Below are 21,071 nucleotides of genomic sequence, written 5' to 3' on the forward strand. Positions count from 1 at the left end.
CCGTCTCCTCTTCTCCACACGCACAGCACAACGTGTCTATACCTTGGTACTTGACTCGGTACATCTTAGTCCGCAATACTCCCGTCCTGGCTTCAAACAACAAAGAGCTTCCCCTAGAATTATCGTAGATATTTTCTTTGGCAATTTCTTGCTTGAAAGTTCGGTATGTTCCCAGTGCTGATTTCGTCTGCATCCCTGTTTTCCACAGACCCCTCTCTGTTTCCTTAACCTTTTTCTTAACCGCTGTTTCCTGGTTTGCACCCCTACTGCAGTCCAAATATTTGATTGTCAGTTTTCTGGTCAGCTTCCTCCATTTTGTATCAACATTCCTCATGTACAAATAACTGAAAACTCTCCTTGCCCACCGCTTTTCTGCCATTTCTCTCAATCGCTCCTCAAAATCTATCTTGCTGCTGGCTTCCCTGCCCTCGAATGACGTCCATCCCATGTCACCCTGTACACCCTGATTTGGTGTATTTCCGTGTGCTCCCAGAGCCAGTCTACCTACCCCTCGCTGCTTAACTTCCAACCTTGCTCGAACCTCTGATCTCATGCACAGGACCGCATTGCCGAAAGTCAAACTAGGGACCATCACCCCTTTCCAAATCCCTCTCACCACTTCGTACCCTATTGTAATTCCACAGTGCCCTATTTTTCATCACAGCTGCATTTCTGCTACCTTTAGCCGTCACATATTTTTCATGTTCCGTTAGGTACTCAGCCCCATTGTTTATCCACACTCCAAGATATTTGTACTTATCCACCACCTCCAGCGTAACCTCCTGTATCCTATGCTCGCTGCCCTGATTATCATTAAAAGTCATGACTGCCGATTTTTCTTTACTAAACTTCAGACCTAAGCTATCTCCCTCTTTACCACAGATGTCCATTAATCTCTGCAAGTCTTCCTTGCTGTCAGCCATAAGTACAATGTCATCCGCATACATCAGTCCTGGTAATGACTGTTTAATCCATTCTCCTTGCTTGAAATAGGAAAGGTTGAAGAGACGTCCGCTCCTCTCTAATTTTTTCTCTAGTCCTTGTAAATACAGCATGAACAACAGAGGTGACAGAGGGCACCCCTGCCTAAGCCCCTGCTGTATCTCTATAGGCCCAGATACCTTGTTTTCCCATTTTATAAGCACCTTGTTACTTTTATAGATATCTTTTAAAAGATTTCTTACTCCATCTTCCACCTCTAGAGTGCCTAGTATGTCCCACAAATCCTTTTGGATTACACTGTCATAGGCTCCCTTAATATCCAGAAAGGCAAGCCATAGGGGCCTGTGTTCCTTTTCTGCTATTTCAATACACTGTGTCAATGAGAACAGATTATCTTCTAACCTTCTTTGTTTTCGGAACCCATTTTGTAGTTCCCCCAGCACCTCCTCGCTCTCCACCCATGCCTGCAGTCTGTCCTTTATAATCTGCATCACCACCCTGTAAACCACTGACGTCACTGTTATGGGACGGTAGTTGTTTATGTCGGCTTTGTCCCCCTTTCCCTTATATATCATGCTCATCCTGCTCAGTCTCCACCCGTCGGGGGCTTTACCGTCCATTATCATTTTGCTCACTGCCTCTCTTAATGCTTTCTTAGATTTTGGGCCCAATGTCTTTATCAACATAATTGGGATGCCATCAGGACCTGTCGACGTGCTACTAGGAACCCTCTTCTCTGCCCTTTCCCACTGGCTTTGTGCCAGTGGAGCCACTGCACTGACTAGTCCATCCTCACCTGATTGAGCACATGCGAAATAAAGTGGCTTTAATGCGAAAAGGCAACGAGCGCCGCTTGTGGCGCACGTCTGCAACTTAGATCACGTGCTGCGGCCTCTGAGATTACCATAGCATCTGTTACCGTCTCGGAGTCGGCAGGCGCTATAGAAGGGCCGGCGGAAGTCGTCGACCACCGCTGCCGCCGCCGCCGGAAGTTGAAAAGGCAACGAGCGCCGCCTCACAGAATTTATGCTGAACTAAGGGAACCGCCGCCCCAATGGGAAAGCCATGACTACTAGTTCCATTAGGTCGTGGGGAAAGCGAGCAACGCGACGGGCATCTAGTAAAGGAGGCATTGGTTAGACGCGTTTCCCACCAGCGGCCCCCGTATCGTCGAATCACCTGTTCCTACACCGTGGCCAAGGCGTCCGCTGGACCCACTCCCACAATATAGTACACTCTAATCCATGGAGGAAGGGAAATTTTTTTACCTCCATGCTCTAATCCCAATCGACCAATGGAAAACGCAAACTTACTCTAGATCGACCAGTGGAATTCAATTTCCTTGCTATGGAGCAAGAGGGAAAGTAAACATGTCCTTTATATAAATTTGTCAGAGGCTACGGTACAGAGGCGGTTGGAGGTTTGGTGGCAGAAAAGTAGGGAGACCAGTAATGGTTCAAAAAGTTTTTGTATTTGTGTGTTTTCTCAAAAATAAAGGTAGGACACTACGCAAAATAATAACAAGGGCTTGGCGGCGCAACCCATTACCCTATTTCAAAGGAGACGCTCATAGCATCCATCCATCTATTGATCCATCCATCGTTAGCCATGTGATCATTTCGCGTTCGTGCTGCGTGCGTTCTGTGGCGCGCGCGCATTGTGATCTGTGGCGTTTGTCAAGTTGGATCTCTGTTCTATGCATCTGTGGTTGGACGCTGTTTTTGACGTTGACGTACCCTTGTTTACATCGCCCACAGGTGCAGTACTTGCTCTACGAACTGTCCTTTTTGTTTTTTTTTTCCTGCTCACCGCGTGTGTTCTGTTGCCCTTATACCATGTGTGCCTTCTCGTTGTTTTCAAAGCTAGCCTAACTAGCGTACACATGCTGCAAAACTCGATGTCGCTGCATAGGTAGGAAATAAGTTCAAGAGATACTTCGCACGAGAGATTTCGCGAGCAAAATGTCACCACTGGCAAATGCCCGCTTTAACGGCCTGTCGTCATGTCGGCGACGCAGCAAGCGACTTTACAGGATCATGTAGTAGGTTTTGCACACCCAAAGTGCCACGCACCTTGCGTTTTTCGTTCCCCATTCGCCTTCTTTTGTATGCATTTCTTGCGTTCTTTTGTAAACCCGATAGTTTGTGCCCACAAACTTTGCGTTGGTGCAGGTTTCCTTCCAATTACCGTGTGATTGTTGCTCAATTGCTTGATCATTGAAGAACCGCGCAGTTAGAAGCCCGAAAGCCAGACCCACTGAAGTCCATTTTCCGCCCAAATCACTATGTTGTGACGCTTTGTGCACATGGGCGCGACGAGGAGAGACGCGATAAGAGGTGTTTCTGTGCGGCGCGCCCTTTCGGATAACGTGCAACGCGCAGAGCTGCTGCCGACGCCGACCGCGTTCGAACGCGCGCGGTGTCCGTGACTGCAGCCGATGCCTCTGGCGGCGGCTCGGCAGGTTTCGACCAGGGAACTGGACACTCGTCGAGTAGCGTCGGAAGTCGCTGCCTCTTCCCGCCTCGCAACGTTTCAGTATAACTTCCTGTTGTAGATCTGTGTTTACTTGTGTTTACGCAATTGCATCACGTGCAACACATGCACATGTAACTCTCGTAACACTCGGTGTAACTAACACAGCTTCGCTGTTCGACTATCTTTACGAAGTGGAAGGTGCGGTGATCTTTTTTTTTTTTTTTGTGTAAACTACAAGTCAGCAGTCGATGGATATAACTTAATCGTATAGTGCGCGCAGATGCGTTGCCGTTTCATCATCAATTTCGTTGTGCGATGTGAAATACTTTGTGCCCGCACTTTTTTTCTTTGCTTTGCTGTGCCACTTGAGCAGTTGAGCCGCCTTTCACAGTGTGAAGTTCTAAAGTTGTCCTCAGTAAATTTAGATGCACTTCATAACTGCGTCTCTTTCAGAGGCAAGATAAACTTTTCAAGCGACCTTTATGGCTGTTGAGTAACGAGCACCTTGCAGGTACTAATTGCGTCGTGTGAATGCTCATGTATAGAATGTGCGAACAGTGTCCGGAGTACTTGAATGACGTGCTCTGGAGCAAAGGAAGCAATATTTCAGCATTGCTGGTTGCCTGTTGGATCCAGTGCTCATTTTCCTTCCGCACATGTAAGCGCTGAGACAATGCATGCAGCAAAGTGAACATATGCAGCAAGCAGTGCTGGAAAACTTGGGAAATATTAGATACGGATAATTAAAACCATAAATAGTCATGATGTACAGCTGAAACGGAAAAAGATTAGCACAAGTGGCCGATGACCGGAGCAGGGAAATTGCGGTACGCGGTGCTCTTGTTCCCGTGCACACTGGTATCTAAAATACCGCATGATTCATGTTTCAAAGAGCAAACGACGATAGTGCCTGGCACTATCGTTTTTGGCGTGCTAGGGAACAACAGTGTCGCATGCCGCAATTTATCTGATCGGGTGATCGGTCACTTGTGCTTATCCTTTTCTGCTGCAGCTGTACCTAGCTGTTTCAAAAAGTTAGTGTGGATTGACAAATATTAGGCAGCAGCCAGACGGAACAACCTGCTTTAGTGTAACCATAGTTAAGATGGGGTCAGGTGGGGTAAGACGGGTAATTGGAGATTGCTGGGAGAAGCCTTCGTCCTGCAGTGGGCATAAATAGGCCCATGATGGGGATGATGAACCATTCTTTTTTGCTTTATAGGTGAGGTATAGCCTGGGTTATAAACTATAGCGTGCTGTACACTCCACCAAACATAATCCCGTATGTCGCCAAAGTGCTTGCTTGCATGTGACAATGAATTTAAAAGAGACAGCAGAATTATAATGCACTACCATTATCAGCAATATGGTACCACACATGGAAATGTGGTGGTGTCAAGAAAAATGACAAAACCATGGCGCAAAGTGTAAGTGTAAGTTGTATTCAGACAGTGGCAGTGAATGTAAAAAAGGGATAGGAATCTGACTGGTTGAGCGCTATGCAGGAGATCAGAGACATTGAACAGCTTTTCTTAGCTTTGTGCCGATGTGTGGACAGGTAGATAGTACTATGGTAGCATCATTTCTAATGGCACTGTTGGAAACAGTGCATTGGAAATGGTGTTGCTGCTGTAAATGTAAAAATAGAGAATCTACTTGTAGAGAGCACAAGTGGTAGCCTTTTTGGCTGCGGCATCTGCATTTCAGTGGGGGCAAAATGCAAACTAATTAAGTGGCACAGCCTCTTAGTGTGATCATGGGCACCTTGCAAGTGCTACCGATGGTATCACAGTGACTTATGAAATGGTACTGCTTTTCTTGTGGCAGTGAAAAGCGCACACTGCCAGGTCAGCCTGCAATAACAAAGCATAAAATCGACAATGAAGCATGCGGCCAAGTTTAGTGCTGAGGTTTGGGGACTTGTGATCGTCTTGGCTCTGCCACGCCTTGCATCTGTGCTCTACCCGTGGGGCCACCGCTGCCTTTTTAAATTAAGTTGTTTTTGGTGGACATGGTTCCTTGTAATCCCTTTCTTGCCTCCGTAACATAAATAAAAGAAATGAATCTTAAAAACTAAATTAATTAAATGCTGGGGTTCTACATGCTCAAAGCACAATCTAATTATGTGGCACACCATTGTGGGTGACTGGTATAACTTTGGCCACCTGAGATGGGGGTGCACCAAAGTTTAAGCACACGAGTGTTCTTGCATTTTGCCCTTCTTATCGAAATGTGACTGCCACAGCTGGGATTGAACCCACGACGTCGAGGTCTTGCATTGCAATGCTACAGCCACTCGGTTACCATGGCGGGTGCCCTTTAAGCATTGCATTGTGATATTGTGCAAAGGGAAAGGAAAATGAAGTTTTGGCTATCGAGGGTGTGTGGCACAGAGGTTGTTGATCTTGCTGGAATAAATGGTGGCGTAAGGCGTGCTGTTCTCAGTTCTTCGAGCGCATTGTCCTTCACCGTTTTTGAAGCCTGGTCTACTGCACAACGAAGTCTTGACTTCACGCTACTGCCGAAACCCGGGACTGGCTTTCATGGCGAACCATAAAACGCTGTGATGCAGGTTCTTTTCTTTAATGATTCAGACGATTCTATGAGGCGGAGCCTCCGAGAACCCAATTGAGGACAAAGCCGTTTGTTGGAGAACACACACAAACCTTTAATAAAACTAAAACGAAAAGTAACCCCTAAAATAAACACTTAAAGAAATATCACGGCAAAAGAAACACCCGGAGGACACTCGTGATATTAAAAGCACACAAAGTACGGGCTTAGGTCGTGCATGAGGGCGCGTACTAGTTCGCAGAGGATGGGAGACGGTGAAGTGACTAAAAGACCGGGCGGGGCGTTCGTCTCACCAAAGGTCAGTGTTTTGGACCATTGGGCAGGATACCAGAGCGCGGCAGCTCCGGCTTGGAGAGAGAAGGCAGGCGGCTTGGGTGGCAGCGGGCAGACAGCGGCGGTGTTCTGGCCAGGCAGCTGGGCCTGAAACTCGGGCCCCTAGCCCGACTGCTCACGTTCTGCCCACGGGCGCAGAAGTCCGCCGGCCTCGGGCAACAGTTCGCCACTCTACCCAACAGTGGGTAGAGTGGCGACGCCCAGGAATGGGTTGGCAGGAGGCCCCGGTCAGGTGAAGTCCTGGTGGCTCGGGTCTGGAACCCGACGGCCCGTCTTCTTCAACTCCCACAGTCCGGTGGCCAACCTTCTTCTGGCGTCGCTTCCAGGAACTCCGCCGCTCTTCTGCCAGTGCGCCTCGCTTTTCTGCTGCTCTGGCCGATTCGTCGTTTGCTCATTGGCCGCTCGAAGCTTCATGGTCTCTTGCGATTGGATGCCTTTTTCTTTTCCTTTTTTTTTCTTCTGCGCCGCGTGTTCACGTGCCGGACGGTCTTCGACGTCGTCGTCTTCCATCTAGCACGGAATTCACCTCCGCGCGCCCACTACTTGTCGTCTGCTTCTTGTTTATCTCCATTCACTGCACCCACACACCATGTGCACTCCACACACCAAACGCCCACGGAACACGAAAGCAACTTGGTGACGACATAGTACTAAGCTCATCAAAAAGGTTGATGATCTTCTAGCCAGAAAATGAGTTCGATCTTGTGGCAATTCGCAGTATTCATCAGTTCCTTGAGAAAACCAATGTCCAGGCCAACGAAGCACTTCAGGCAGAAATGCCTGACGACGACATGGCCGCTGACATTAACTCTGTGCTGGAGTATGTGGACCAGGCTGCCAGAATGGTTGGTCTGCTACGGCATCACATCCAAGAGCTAACTGTCCAGTCTTCGGCTGCATCAAGACCCAGAGGTGATGTACGAACTGACTCATCTTTGTTGCCTCCAACAAGCCCGAGGGAAGCTGTAGTTGTCTCCGGAGCAAGGCTTCCTAAGTTAGACCTAACAAGATTCTATGGTTCCCCTATGAAATGGCTACGATTTTGGGACCCCTTTAGCACTCTGTACATGGGAACCCACGGCTTAACGTTGATCGGTTCCACTACCTCCGGTCTCTTCTAGACAGCCTGGCAGCCAGGGCTATTGCTGGCATACTGACGGTGGACAGCAGTTATGAGGACGTCATTTTTCATCTTGAAGGAGTGTGAATTATTGAACAAAAACACTTAGAAAACCTCTGCACTCTCTGCCTCGTCACTACATTGGCGGAAGTTACTAGGCTGAGAAGCTGCTATGACGTGCACGTGAACATCAGCAACCTCCAAGGACTCGGAGTCGACCTACGCTGCAGTGCTGTGCGACGTGCTGAGAAAATTGATTCTGCAAGAATAATGGTGGAACATTACGGCCGACGTTTACTTGAGACGACAAATGCATATGACCTGCCGAGCTTGGAACAAAAACTTCAGGAACGTCTCAAGTACCTTCGCATCGAGGTGGAGTGTAGAGAGCAGATGACCTACCAGCAATGTGTCTCGTACGGCGGTCAACAACAGCCTTCCGGCAGTCGTAAGAGTCAGCCCACGAAATCGGCTGCAGTCCTCAATAACAACACGATGACAAAGGAGGAGGCGTGCGTCTTCTGTGAGATGGCACATTCAATTCAGGATTGCGACATGCCGATTGACAACTTTGAAGAAAAAGTTTCTTCTATCGACGGACGGCTGCTGCTTCAATTGAGTGAGCTGCTCGCACTGCCAAAGAAGACACCATTCTTCTGCAAACGTTTAGAAATTGGATAAAAGGTACCAAGGGACTTGTGCTACTTCAGAGGTATTCTGTACAACGGCAGCCAGCGCACCTTCATTAAAAGTGCTCAGCTCGGCCACATCATTTTTCTTCTTCTACATAGACGGCTGCAGGGCCACTATTTGAAATCTGCGATTATTTAGCTTTTTTGTTTTACTACATATATGTCAAAACTTCTTCACCCACGATGATTCAGTCTTCGTGTTCCACTACGTAGGTGGCAGCACTTTGTCAAAGGACGTCACCTGGGAGGAGAAGCGCACAAAGCCGTTCAGAAGTCGGTTGAAACTGTACTGGGCTGGACATTTCCAGTACCCGTAAACAAGGATGAGCTCGTTCACCTACACACACAAGCAAATGTTTGTGTACTGTGGACTGATTGCAGCCGGAACAAGGAAGCTGTATCCTAAGAGCTGCAAAAGTTCTGGCAGTTCGAAAGCTTAGCGATCACAGATGTTCCTGAACCATCCACCCAGGACAAACAAGTCGTGAAAGCTCTTGTCGAAACCATTGAGCTGCATGATTGCAGATATGAAGTTTGTCTGCCTTGGAAATAAGTATGCAATTGGGAGAGAGAGAGAGAATAAACATCTTTAATATGTAAATGCAGCTTTGGAGAGGCGTCCTCATTCCAGAATGCCTTGAGCTCGGGCCGCGTCCTGGGCCCTCGCAATCAGCCTTTACAATTGCAAGCAGGCAATCATGATAATCATACAGGAGCGATGAAACTTATTTGCTGCCCCCTTCGTCGACTTTCTCCGAACAAAGCCGTTCTGATTAGCTGTGATATATTACTATGGAACAGTTATTGCAGTTATTATTTATGCTCCTTAAAGATGGCCATGTGGAACGAACTCCCGCCATCGAGAACACGGATACTACGAAATACTATGTGTCCCATCGTAAGATAATTGGGGAATCGGCCATCACAACTAAACCTGGAGTTACCTTGGATGTGTCATCGCATAGCACTGTAATGATTTCATGGCACTGTAACGACTACCTCTAGAAAAGACCACCTGGTTTGCTGCGGATTCAAAGGAGACTTGTCCGTATCGCGGACCAAGAAGGCATCAGGCACCAAATTCTTCTTCCCGGTTAACACTGCGCCACTGAGTTCATCACAACATGCTTGCATTGGTGGCTATTCACGTGGGAGTTGCAATGACCATTGCACAACTCCGAGAGCGCTTCTGGGGGCCAAAGTTGAAGTAGTGAGTGAAATGAGTGATTGGGCAGTGTGTGACTTAAAGGCACACTAAAGGCAAATACTAAGTTGATGTGGACTGTTGAAATACCATTCCAGAAACCTCGCAGTGCTTGTTTGGGCCAAGAAAAAACTTAGTTTACGAGAAAATTGCGTCTGAAGCATACTTCTAGCCCAATTCAATTGCCCATCCTCGAGCATATGCCATCACCACCCTTTACTGCCGTCGCTGAGTAAAAGGGCACCCGGCAGACGGCGCTATGGTTATTTGCGGAAAACGCTTATGTGCGGCCATGGAGCAGTGGCGCACCGACGGGGGGGGGGGGGAATCGGGGGTTGGAACCCCCCCCCTGAGGCCTACTTAACCCCTCCTTTTGTTTAACCCCTTTTCTTTCCTTACGCATTTGAGTACTGCAACTAAGATGTAAGACGTGCAATCGTCTGCACACTTGCAAAAAGCGAATTTTTTTGACAATCTCCCGTGAAGAAATCGAAATTAGTGCTGTTTAGATGGTATTGGCAAACTGTCAACCCCCCCCTGGCAGAGATCCTGGGTGCGTGCCATGGAGAAACTGAGTCAAGACCGAGCGATGAATTCGCTGCTGCAGCTGCACTTGGTCAAGTTGGGTGGTCCGGACCGTTCAGGAATCCTGTGACATCACATGGACGCAGCATTCTCTTCTACGTGTAGTTTGTGTGAGTTTCGCAAGCCAGCAGAACCAGCCGCAGCACTGTGCGATAACGAAACTACTGAAACACAAAAGTGCAGGCGGCACTGAGTGAAGAAAACGAAACTATTCGACTGCTCATGTCGTCGTCATGGGTATTGTCAGTGAGTTCTTTTTCCTAAAGATCAAATAGAACTGGACAAGTAGCATTTTCTTTTGTCTTCTAATGCAATACAATGATCTTGTTATCACGAGTGGTTGAGTACTAGTAGCAGAATTATAATGAGTGCCTTCGTCATCGGGCTAGCACTTGAATGTCCCGGTGGAGTCTCTAATCGTGTTCTGCATTTACCTCCATTTCTCGATTACTAAAGCTCTGTTCGCAATAATATTGATGCCTTAGACATCAAGCACTGATCTATCACTTTAGGGTGACTTAATATTTGCCTTTAGTGTTCCTTTGAGGCTGAAACCTGCGACTTTGCCACTAGCAGCGCTACCTGCAGATTGAATGAATGTGTCCAAACAGTCGCGCACCCAGGATCTCTGCCGAGGGGGGGGGGGGGTGAAATATTTGTGGGGGGCGGGGGGAAGCAAGCACCTTGCATAATATGCAATTTCCTTCACTTTAGCCAGAGGAATCCAACAGCAAATAAAATGCCTAATAATTGTAGTAATGACACCAAGGATGATGGCGATGTTTATTTCTTCAGCGCTTTACTCAAAGTAATTCAAGAGTGATTGAATAAATACAAGACAGTGATAGTGTTTTTGTTAATCAGAAAAATTCGACCTCAAGCCACCTTCTGAATAGTAATGACAATGTGAACACAGTGCTGAAGGTACACATGGGACTGGTGGGGCTGGCAGTGAGGGAAGGGGGGGTTGCAACACCTGAAACCCCCCCGTCAGTGTGCCACTGTGTCCAAACTGTTTGACATTGTAGGCGTGAATTTTTATGGACTAGTATACTACAAACCAAAGGTTAATTTGCCGTTGATCCTCAGTACTAGACTGGGAAGGCTTAGGAGTGAGGATCAACGCAACCTACAGTTTGCAGATGACATTGTCCTATTCAGCAGCAACGGTGATGAATTACAACAAATGATTGAGACCTTAATCGAGACAGTGTAAGAGTGAGGTTGAATATTAATATGCAGAAGACAAAGGTAATGTTCAATAGCCTGGCAATGGAACAAGAATTCAGGATCGCCAGTCAGCCTCTAGAGTCGGTAAAGGAGTACGTTTATCTAGGTCAATTACTCACAGGGGACTCTGATCATGAGAAGGAAATTTACAGAATAAAATTGGGTTGGAGTGCATACTGGCAGGCATTGCCAAATCCTGACTGGGAGCTTACCACTGTCGTTGAAAAGAAAAGAAGAGTGTACAATCGTTGCATTCTACTTATAGGCAGAAGTTTGCATTATAGGCACAAGCTTGGAGGTTAACAAAGAAGCTCGAGAACAAGTTAAGGACCGCACAAAGAGCGAAAGAGCTCTAGTTTCCTAGAGGCTTTCCGCTGTTTTTCTGCACATTGTGGTTTTTTTCAGTGTGGTGTACTCCGAGGTGGTGCTGTAGTGCACTGTTCGGGGAAGTGAGGTTGGTGATTAGCTGTCAGCTCGTCACAGTACCTGGAAATCCTATGCTGACTGTGCTCCTTGAGTGGGGTGGATTTTGGGAGCATATGGTGCGATCAGTGAAAGACCATTTGAGGAAAGCTCTAGGAAGGTAACTTCTAGATGCTCATAGTAGGCCAGTGTCACACATCACTAGCATTTCTGAAGGCGATATTGTCATAGTGTGCGATAACTTCATGCCCAGACTATGGTAGAAACTCTCATGTGTTCTGGAGAACATTGCGGGAAAGGACAAAATTGTGTGCACATGTCGCCTAAAGCTTCAAAACGACAAAGTAGTCACACGGCTCATACAACATCTGTGCTTTCTAGAAATGCACCCCCAGCACTTCGTAGGTCACGAGTGTTAACTAGAGCAAAAGAAATAGCTCACACAAAGAGAAAGGAAAACGAAGTTCAACTGTTGAGTGGTTGCTTCATCTTGCAGGAATAAAAGGCAGTGTAATACGCGCTGCTCTCCGCTCTTAGAGTGTTTTTTCTTTCATCATACTTTTAGTCTTGTCTACTGGACGAGGTCTTCGAACATTACAACGGACTCGTCTGTCCTACATGCAGGTGACCATGTTCACGGCGAAGGAGTATGAGCTCTATTCGCTTGTCTGGGCACAGCAAGAAGCCCAGATAGACGCACTAGAGAAGAAGCTTATGAAACCGATGCAAGTGCCTGACCAATTGCAGGCGATCGGCAAGAAGAAGAAAAAGACTAAAGCTAAGCAAAGCCAAAACTCTGTGAGCACGCTGACCGCCATCGAGCACTCCGAGTACATGTACCTGCTTCAGTGCTATCAGCAGCGCATTGTCACCAACCCCTCGCTCAAGGAGCAGCAAGACATCATTCGCTTGGCGGTAAGTATGAAGGGGCGCTGCAAATCATGATATTGCAAACATACCTGTGAAACCTCTAGAATTTCCCATAGAGTTTACAAATTCGGGTTCGTATGATTTCACTGATGTTTTGTCAAGTGTTATGAAAAAGAATGACGTTGAAAGTTCCAAAAATGCCTTTTACTATTGTGAATGGTCAATTTGCCTGAAATTCGGTCAGAATCCAGGCCGCTCTTTGCAGAAGCAGCGCAAAATTTCAAAATTCTCCTGCTGCATAGGTGGTGCTCTCCATAACCCTTGTGAACTTCCTCCTCCAGGCAGGCTTTCTCAGCCGCACTGTGACAATGAGATTTAGCTTCAGCTTTGTTTTCCAGACATTCTTCTGATTCTTCTCTGGTCTGTCGGTTGCTCAGGGTGAGTCAGCTTCCAAATTGGAGACACCCAGCTCCTGCAGAACCTCCTCGCAGCCTTTGCTACCTTTGTTGTACCACAGCATGGTTATAGGAGTGGCCGTTCCCACAACAGTGTGTGAATTTGCCTGAGCAATGGTGAACATTGGAGGAATGAGCTGGGGCTAGCTCAGCGAGACTTTTAAAAAAGTTTGCGCCCTTTAGGGCTTATCTTGTGCCACAACAATAATTGAATCTATCCTGAATGCCTTTCCTTTCTCTAACATTGTGCGCCCAGTACTTGTGTGAATTAATGTTGTGCGCCCAAATATGTGAATTAGAAAACTATTCTCGTTACTTTTTGGTCACGTCTCGTATGCTAGGTCTGTAAAGTGTAGAAACCACGTTTCAGGGCTTTTGCCTTGCTTACACTGTCGGTCACTTTCTTTTTAAAATTCATCATGCAGGCTTCACATCGTGCGTGCCGTAATCTGCGTGTCGTCTCCCCTTTATGCCCAGCAAAAGTGGCAGCTATGCTACAAACACTGGGCAACCACGCATTGTCACATGCTGGCAAGCATGGACATGTTTAAAATACTAGGAATGATTTTATGTGCAGTTCCTTGGGGTCATTGTGGTTTGTCTCATTGACTTCATCTCTCATGAGAATATGCGGTCTACTTTTCTGTATTTCTATTTTATTTTAAAACCAAATTTCCACCTTTCTAGAAGATCTGTGTTGGAATGGGAGCTGCTTCCAATGGGCAGAATATGAGACAAAGGTGTTTGATGAAGATGAACATGTATGGAACGTTCCCTTTTACAGCAGTCTGAAGCTCTGTTCTCGGATACAACCGCCATGGTTGCTTAGTGGCTTTGGCAATGTGCTGCTAAGCACGAGGTTGAGGGATCAAATACCAGCCGCAGCAGCCACCTTTCGATGGGGGTGACATGCGAAAACGCCTGTGTTGGCGAACAAACTTTGGACGAAGCACGCCTTCGGAATACGCAAGCGCTCCTACGGCAAGAAAAATACAGCGATTAGCGGGAGAAGCGGAGGAGCATCCGACTGAACGAGCGCAACCTTGCACCGTGGATTACGTGACGCGCTGTCTTGCACCGTGTGACTCCAGCAGCGAAACCCACAATCGCCCTGTGCCATCGGCACCGATAACGCATTCGACGGAAGACGCGCCAACGGAGGCTCCCGTGCCTCGGCGTACGGCCGCGCGAATCAGCTGAGATCGTATCTCGGTAGACATAGCTCGCTGCGACTAGGCAAAATGGCACAAAAAAGAACGCGGCCCGAAGCCTGGCAGCCACTCCGCCCGATGGCATGCGGAAAAGGAGGAAAAGCACAAAAGCAACAAAAGCGCCACCGCTTCGAACTCTTCGCGCCCATTCGCGGCCTCCGCGCTGTCCGGCGTCGTGTCTGCGCCTCCGCACCAAAAGAGAAAGGGAGAAAGCGCGTGACTGCGCGCTGTTCTCTTTCGCGGCCGCCAGTGGGGCGGCATTTATTCGTATCAACCGACGTGGGTCGAAAATCGATTCGTAACAACCGTTTTCTAGCACGTTGCAAAGTAATGGGGCTCGGCCGGGACCGCAGAAAAATTTGTATCATCCGGAAATTCGTATTAGCCGTGATCGTATAATCGAGGTTCCACTGTATTCCGGAGCCCTCCACTATGGTGTGCCTCATAATTGGATCGTGGTTCTGGCATGTAAGACCCCAGAATTTAATTTTTTTTTACTTGTCGGATACTTCGCTTCATCTAGTAGTGGCTAATTACTGAGCCAGGAGTGCGTTTTATGTTCTGGCAATAGTGTCCTTTGTTTCCTTTGTTTCCTAGCCTGCGCTAGTAAAGCCTGCCGGATCCCTGGAGACATGCTGGAATCGGGTACCACTTTATGATTGAAAAATACAGTGAGGATCTGAAATGAGGACTGAGTAGGAATGGCCGACAGCGTTGCATGATATTCTTCTGATGTGACAAAACAATAGAGCACCTTTTGTGCTGCTGCCCGTTCTTTGGCGCTCAATGATTTGCTCCACAAGCTGGTCTCAGCCGACTGCATAAATGACATACCACTCTCGAAAGAAGAGATTGTGGGAACCATGGCCAAAACTTTCTTGCATATGCAGGACCACAAAAGTGGTAGAGATTTCTGAAGGCGAGTGGACTGTATGGCCACCTGTGACTTTCGGCAAACATTACTCTTAAGTGTGTTCACACTGATTGCTTCTTTCTTTCTATTTGCTTATTGTTCTTTTTTTCTTACATGTATTTTCCCTTCCCAAGCTGTAGGGTAGCAACTAGTCAAGGCCTCGTTCAACATCCCTGCCTTTCCTTCTTAACCTTTTTTCAGAGTACAGGATTCACATGTTGTGTTATTATCTCGAAATAAAACACGTCAATTTAGGCCTTAGTAAGAGGCATACTTTCGTTTCCACTGTCATTTTTATTGGCCTAGTTTCAGCTCTTTTGCTTAGATCAGAGTTTATTCCACCTTTAGCGGCCAGATGTGTAGTGTCGTGACATTGCACTCTCGAGTAATCGTGCTTATTGGGTGTTCTACTTTAAAATTTCCCTGTCGAACATCGTCACGTTAGTATAGTACATCTGCATGACCCCACCACTGTGCACCGACCAAAAGCTGATTATTGTAGCCAGTGCTACTCGTGAAGCTTGTGATGGCCACGGGGGTGGGAAGCAGATCGTTCAGCATTCTTAATCTATGCTTCTCTGTACTGCAGGAGTTGCAGGCCCGAGTAGTGGCTGAACAGCAGGAATTTCTCCGGCAGTGGCCGTGGGTGCCTGGTAGACGTCCTGAGACGTTTGCGAAAGGCATCGATTCCTGGGGCCAGGTAGGTCATTAAAAAAAGTGTCTGTCTTTCAACAATTTTTGTAACTTCTGAATTGCAGGTCGCACCTGGTGAGTAATAATAGTATGCAGAAGGCCATTTAAGGTGGGAGGCCACACCCAAAAAAAATTTTTCAATTCAGCAGCCAGGAATATAATAATTTTTTGTCCGATTAAGCACGTCTTAAGTAACATATTTCACTATTTAAAGTGCAAAAAAGAGTTCAAATTTTTTTCAGGGAGTCAGTTCTAATAAAGAAATGTGCTAAAATTGGTAGTCGCGCCAGCAATGATAAGTAACTACTGAAATGAGGAATTGAGGAAAGCTTTGGCATATGTGTAGCTAAATGTATGCCCTATGAAATGAACCAGGATAAACATAATGTGATAGACACTAAAAAAGAAATCCTCCAAAAACTAAACAAAGTTCGAAAAATGACCAGTTTTGGTCACATTTATTTGCAAAATGGGCTCTAAAGTCATAACTATTGCATCAGTGTTTTTCATCGTGGTTCATTTCACACATCTGTATGTGAGGAATGAGTATGCAAAATTCAATTTCAAAATATTCATATAAAAAAAGTTATCACCGTTTGCGTAACATGAGGTGAAGCAAAATCTTGTTTTGAGAAAAACAAAGAGTTCAAACCATGTGAAACATGTGAAAAACAACACATAGAGGCCTAAAATGCACCAGGCTCATAGGTGGGGCCCTCGTGAGATGCAGTAGAGTCTCCTTTTGTTCGTGCTGCTGCTCGCCTTTTCTTCCTAGCCCATTTTGTCTCGTCAGTTGATTTGCGTAGAGCCTTCTGCATGCACTGGTGGTCTCTGGCATTGCAAGCTCTTGTCGTGTAGTACCCTGGTTCAATGCCAGCCTGCCTCGGTATGTCCAGGGTGCTTATGCTACCATTATTAAAATGTGCAACAGCGTCATGTAGGGCAAACCGTATTGTAGGCAAGCTGACATACACCTCCTTGGGAGCCCGCTGCCATATAAGTCCATTGAAGCATTCATTTGCATTTTGTGTCTTGCCATGCAGACACTTTGATAAAAGTTCATCCGAGCAGAGATCGCTGTACAAAGCTTTTACTCTGCTCAGCACATCATTCGGAAGTCCTCCTTTGTGGACGTACTTCCCTTGGCCGAGGGATTCGACCTTTTTGTAGCCGCACCAGCTGTTCGGTCCTACTGGGCACAGGCCGTGTCTTGGTTGCGCATCTGTAGAGCTGCAGTGGAAGAGGCTGGCCAGGGTGGCTTGTTTCATCTCCGAAAGTTTTCCCACATTAGCTCTTATAGCTATCCCATAGTAGTTTTGCAGGCGGTCAATAAGGGCATCAGTCAACTTTCCTTTACCTCCAAGTCTCCGCACTGTTTTCTTGAGTTTCCTCAGGCGGCAGCCGACACGCTTCTGAACATGCCCAATGCATTCAAGTTTCTGCACGCTGTTTTCTCCATACATGTCCTTTACAGTGGCATAGCTCTTTGAGTCACCATCACCATAGTACTTCAGGTACTTCAAGCCTCGTGTTGCTTGTGATCGCTCAAATATTCTGTACAAACCAACCGTCTCCATACTACCTGCACTTCCTTTATGGTTTGCTTGGCAGGAAGTGTGACTTGCCTTGGAAACTCCTTGTATGAAGCACTGTTTGGGTTCAACTTTCGTTTGGTTTTGCAAGCCATGCATGTGCTGGAAAGTGCCTCAACATCAATAATTTTTCCTGTGTCAACAGAAATCACCGACACACAGCCATTCAAAGAAGAATGGCCACGCTTCTGCCACGTTCCGTCACCTGAAACACCGCACTCATCACTCCTTATGACACGACAAACTTCTGCAGCAGCATCAGTCATCGACTTCGATGCTACTTTTTCAGCTGCTGCAGACAGTTGAGATGATGTTCTGTCGTAGGCGGAATGGTGCGCAGGGGGAGGCATGTTCATCACTTTGGAGAACGTTGTAGCACCTGCATGCCCTTTCCCTAACTGGCGCATTGCATACACCAGTCGAACATTGTTATCATTAGCACGCACCGTTCTTTTCGATGTATTGAACGAATGCTCGAAGCCACACACAGCACACACAACTGCACAGGTAGAGCAAATCCCTTGATGAGAGCGTTCTTCCAGCTTCAGTGATGAATTCTTGCATTCAGGGCATGCTAGCACTGAAAAAACTGAACAAAGGATATCAAAGTCAACTATCCTGTTCCCTTGGAGAGCAGGGTCTGGCAACAGAGCTTCGTTGCTTTTCTCGATGTTCCCAAGCTTCTTGGCACTTGCTCAAACGCCCGCGTCCACTAGCTCAGGAGACAGACGCTTCGTCGTGTGTTGGTTCCCGGCAAACTTACGTTTGCGTCTTCTGTGCACTCTGACCTTTGCCATACTACTTAAAAAGTGGTCTAAGTGGTCTACTTTTTATGCCTTCACAACTGCGAGCGTTGCAAAAACGCAATTTGCAATTTAAACAGCAGCTAAGCGACGCCTGACCAAGGTAAACAACAAACGTTCTTCGAGTGTCAGGATCCCCCTTGTGGCCGTTCTTATAGAGATTTTAGAAGAATAGTAAACGCATAACCAAGCATAAGAATACCATTTAATAATACAAACAGCTGATAATAAAAAATACTCAGCATAGTAATTACAGAAAGAAATATAACTGATTTCCGAAACCAATGCAATTTAGTTTCGGTTTCGCAATACGAGGGTACGGGTTCAAAAACTCCCTATAACGCCCAAACTAATCGTGATAGGAACATACTGTTTTTTGCAATAGGTAGTTAAATGTTTGGGGGATCTCAAAATATAAAAAACAAAAAAATCAAATATTTGCAAAAACATGACTTTTGAGTGTGGCCTCCCACCTTAAGGGGGGGACGCGGCTTTCACATTGCTAAAAATGGCAAAAAAAAAAGATTTTTTGAAAATCACATTTTCAGTTTCCATAACTCTTTTTCTCTCCGATTCCGAAATATCTTCACTGAAAATCACGTAAAAGCATTCAAAAAAATTTTTGTATCAGCCAAGGTAGGGAAAAATTTTACACAAATAACGAAAGAAACAACAGTGTTTTTCTAGCCACAATATCTCCGGAATGGCACGACCAAGCGCTGCCATCTTGGTCTTGTCAGAAAGTGCATTTCTCTGTCCTCAAGTTTGCTGCTTCCACTATCCCCTCCGTACAGAAACAAGCGCGCACACAGAAAATGATTGAAGGTTGTTTCGGAGTCTCCTATTGGCTGCAACTGCCACACGACTCCAGCGCATTTCAGTATTGGTCTGATGCTTGCGCCATATGGGCGTCGTCTGATCTTTGCACCTCGCAAGCTCTCGATGTCTCAACCACTGTGATCTCAACGAGTGTCAAAACGGCTGCAACACAGACATCGCAGAAGCACGGCTGATGCCTCCATTTCTGGACGTCTCAGATCCGTGCCTAAGCATTTCGAGCATATGCGGACTTCGTGCGTGGAATCCTAGGATGCTGGGATAAGCCTTTCGAGCATCGGTGCTTCGGACTTCGCTTCCAAGGGCATTGCACAAGCAATCCTCGGACCCGCAGCTAAGCCTTCTGAACATCGGTGCTTCAAACATCGCGCACGCACTCTTTGAACCCGTGGCTAGGCATTTCGTGCATCGGCGCCTTGGACTTGGCGATCAAGAACATTGTACGCGGACTCCTCAAGCCCGTACCTGAGTATTTCGCACATCAGCACCTTAGGCTCTGTGGCCGAGTGCATCGTGCACCGAAGTATGGCTTTTATTTATTTTAATTTCTTTCTTTGTCATGGTTTCTTGAGCTACAGCACTGGTCGGGACATTCTCACTTTTTTGGCTTGATTATTTCAATTTGTTTGTACCCAAAGTGTGTGTCTGATGTGAAGGTGCCAAGAAAAATAAAAAAAGAAACAGGGGGACGGGGGAACGAAGAATGTCGCATCTAGCTATGCTCACAATAATCAACATGCCTTCCACTGCATTCCGTAAGCTCCCAGGCCCTCCCAAGGTTCGAAGAAGAAAAAGCTTGCACAATACAATGTTCTCAAAATATAGTAGCTGGTGCAAACATTAGGCCGCAAAAGCCCAGGGTAAACCTTCACATAAGTGCTGGCTTACATGCATGTTTCAGCTGCATTGCTACCATTGCCTTGCTAATGTGCAGCTAGCTCCTCAGTCACTGACTAGGCAAAGAAATAAATAAAAAAATCGAAATGCCGCTGAAAGCCTTCGTTTAGCCATCTGGCGATTGCTACAAAAAGAGGAAAATGTGCCATTGAATGCAACAGAGACGTTTTGTGAGTGATGCTAAGGGCTAAGCCTGCCTGCTCTACTAGAGACAGCCGTCAGCAAGGCAGTATGCAAATAGAATTCTGGGATAAACTGTGCTTTTGTGGGATATTGTGCAACATTTGGTATGCAACCTGGCCAACTTGCTCTTCGCAGAGCAGCGGAGAAGAATGTCTTGGGGAGAAAAAAAAGGAAAGCAAAGCACTTCAAATTGAAGGCAAAACACCCCAGAAGCCCCGCATGTGATAGGACATCGATGGCTACTACCCTGGTGCCTTTTGATAAAGTAAAATCTAAGGTGCAACTTCGAAAGCAATTTTCTAAACTGATTTTCTTGCCTCCTGCTCTGCTTGACCTGCTAATTTCTTTGTGACTTCTAGGCCTATATCAATTCTATTTGTTTTGATTATGTTCTTCGAAGTGCAGTTCAGGCCATGACATTCTTGCTTTTCCAGTGTGACTTTTTCTGAATTAATGATTCAACTAGTTGTTCAGTCTATATGCCTGTTGTTCAATCACCTCATAAAAACGAGAACTAAAAAATATCATGTTGTAAATAAACAAATCCAAGAATGTCACTCCCTCAACTATTCATTTTGGCACACACAGGACTTTGAATGAATCTTCAGTCACATTTTGTAAGTCGTTCAGGCTTGGAACAAGCCCAAAAGGAGAAAAAAGAATCTTGAAATCAGGTAGTTAAAATATAACTTTGAAATGTCAATGATAACTCACAGAAACATAATTGCACTCAGCATATGCACTGAAAAAGCAGTACACTGCTAAAGTACTACATAAACAAGACTAGCAGCAAGCTGGGCTGGGCCTGCTTCTTTTCGTGCACTGGCCATAAGGAAGTTAGCCCACTGAAGCTACGCACGATACTGAGGGCCTTTGGTTACGGAGAGTCCCTCGTGCGGCGCGAACTCGCACAGGTGACCGCTTCCTCGGGTCGCACCGGTGCGTGGTCCAACGCCCTGGGTGATGCCACTGTGCACCAGTGCGATCTCGTTGGACCGTGACAGAACGGCTTTCAGGTTGGTTATATGGGCACGGCTGA

The 21,071-nt window shown here is 46.6% G+C and overlaps 1 protein-coding gene across 6 annotated transcripts in view; it reads left to right on the forward strand.

Moving 5' to 3' along the window:
* Nucleotides 1–2,575: 2,575 nt before the first annotated feature.
* LOC119440036 (uncharacterized) overlaps nucleotides 2,576–21,071 on the forward strand; it is a 120,077-nt gene continuing 101,581 nt past the window's right edge. For all 6 annotated transcript variants that reach the window (XM_049661322.1, XM_049661320.1, XM_049661325.1 and 3 more), the window contains exons 1-3: nucleotides 2,576–2,699; nucleotides 12,203–12,493; nucleotides 15,617–15,727. In XM_049661322.1, the coding sequence (XP_049517279.1) occupies nucleotides 12,209–12,493; nucleotides 15,617–15,727 (396 nt within the window). In that variant the 5' untranslated portion in view covers nucleotides 2,576–2,699; nucleotides 12,203–12,208. The remainder of the gene's footprint in view (nucleotides 2,700–12,202; nucleotides 12,494–15,616; nucleotides 15,728–21,071) is intronic.

The sequence above is a fragment of the Dermacentor silvarum genome, chromosome 2 (assembly GCF_013339745.2).
Source record: "Dermacentor silvarum isolate Dsil-2018 chromosome 2, BIME_Dsil_1.4, whole genome shotgun sequence".
Classification (NCBI taxonomy): Eukaryota; Metazoa; Arthropoda; class Arachnida; order Ixodida; family Ixodidae; genus Dermacentor; species Dermacentor silvarum.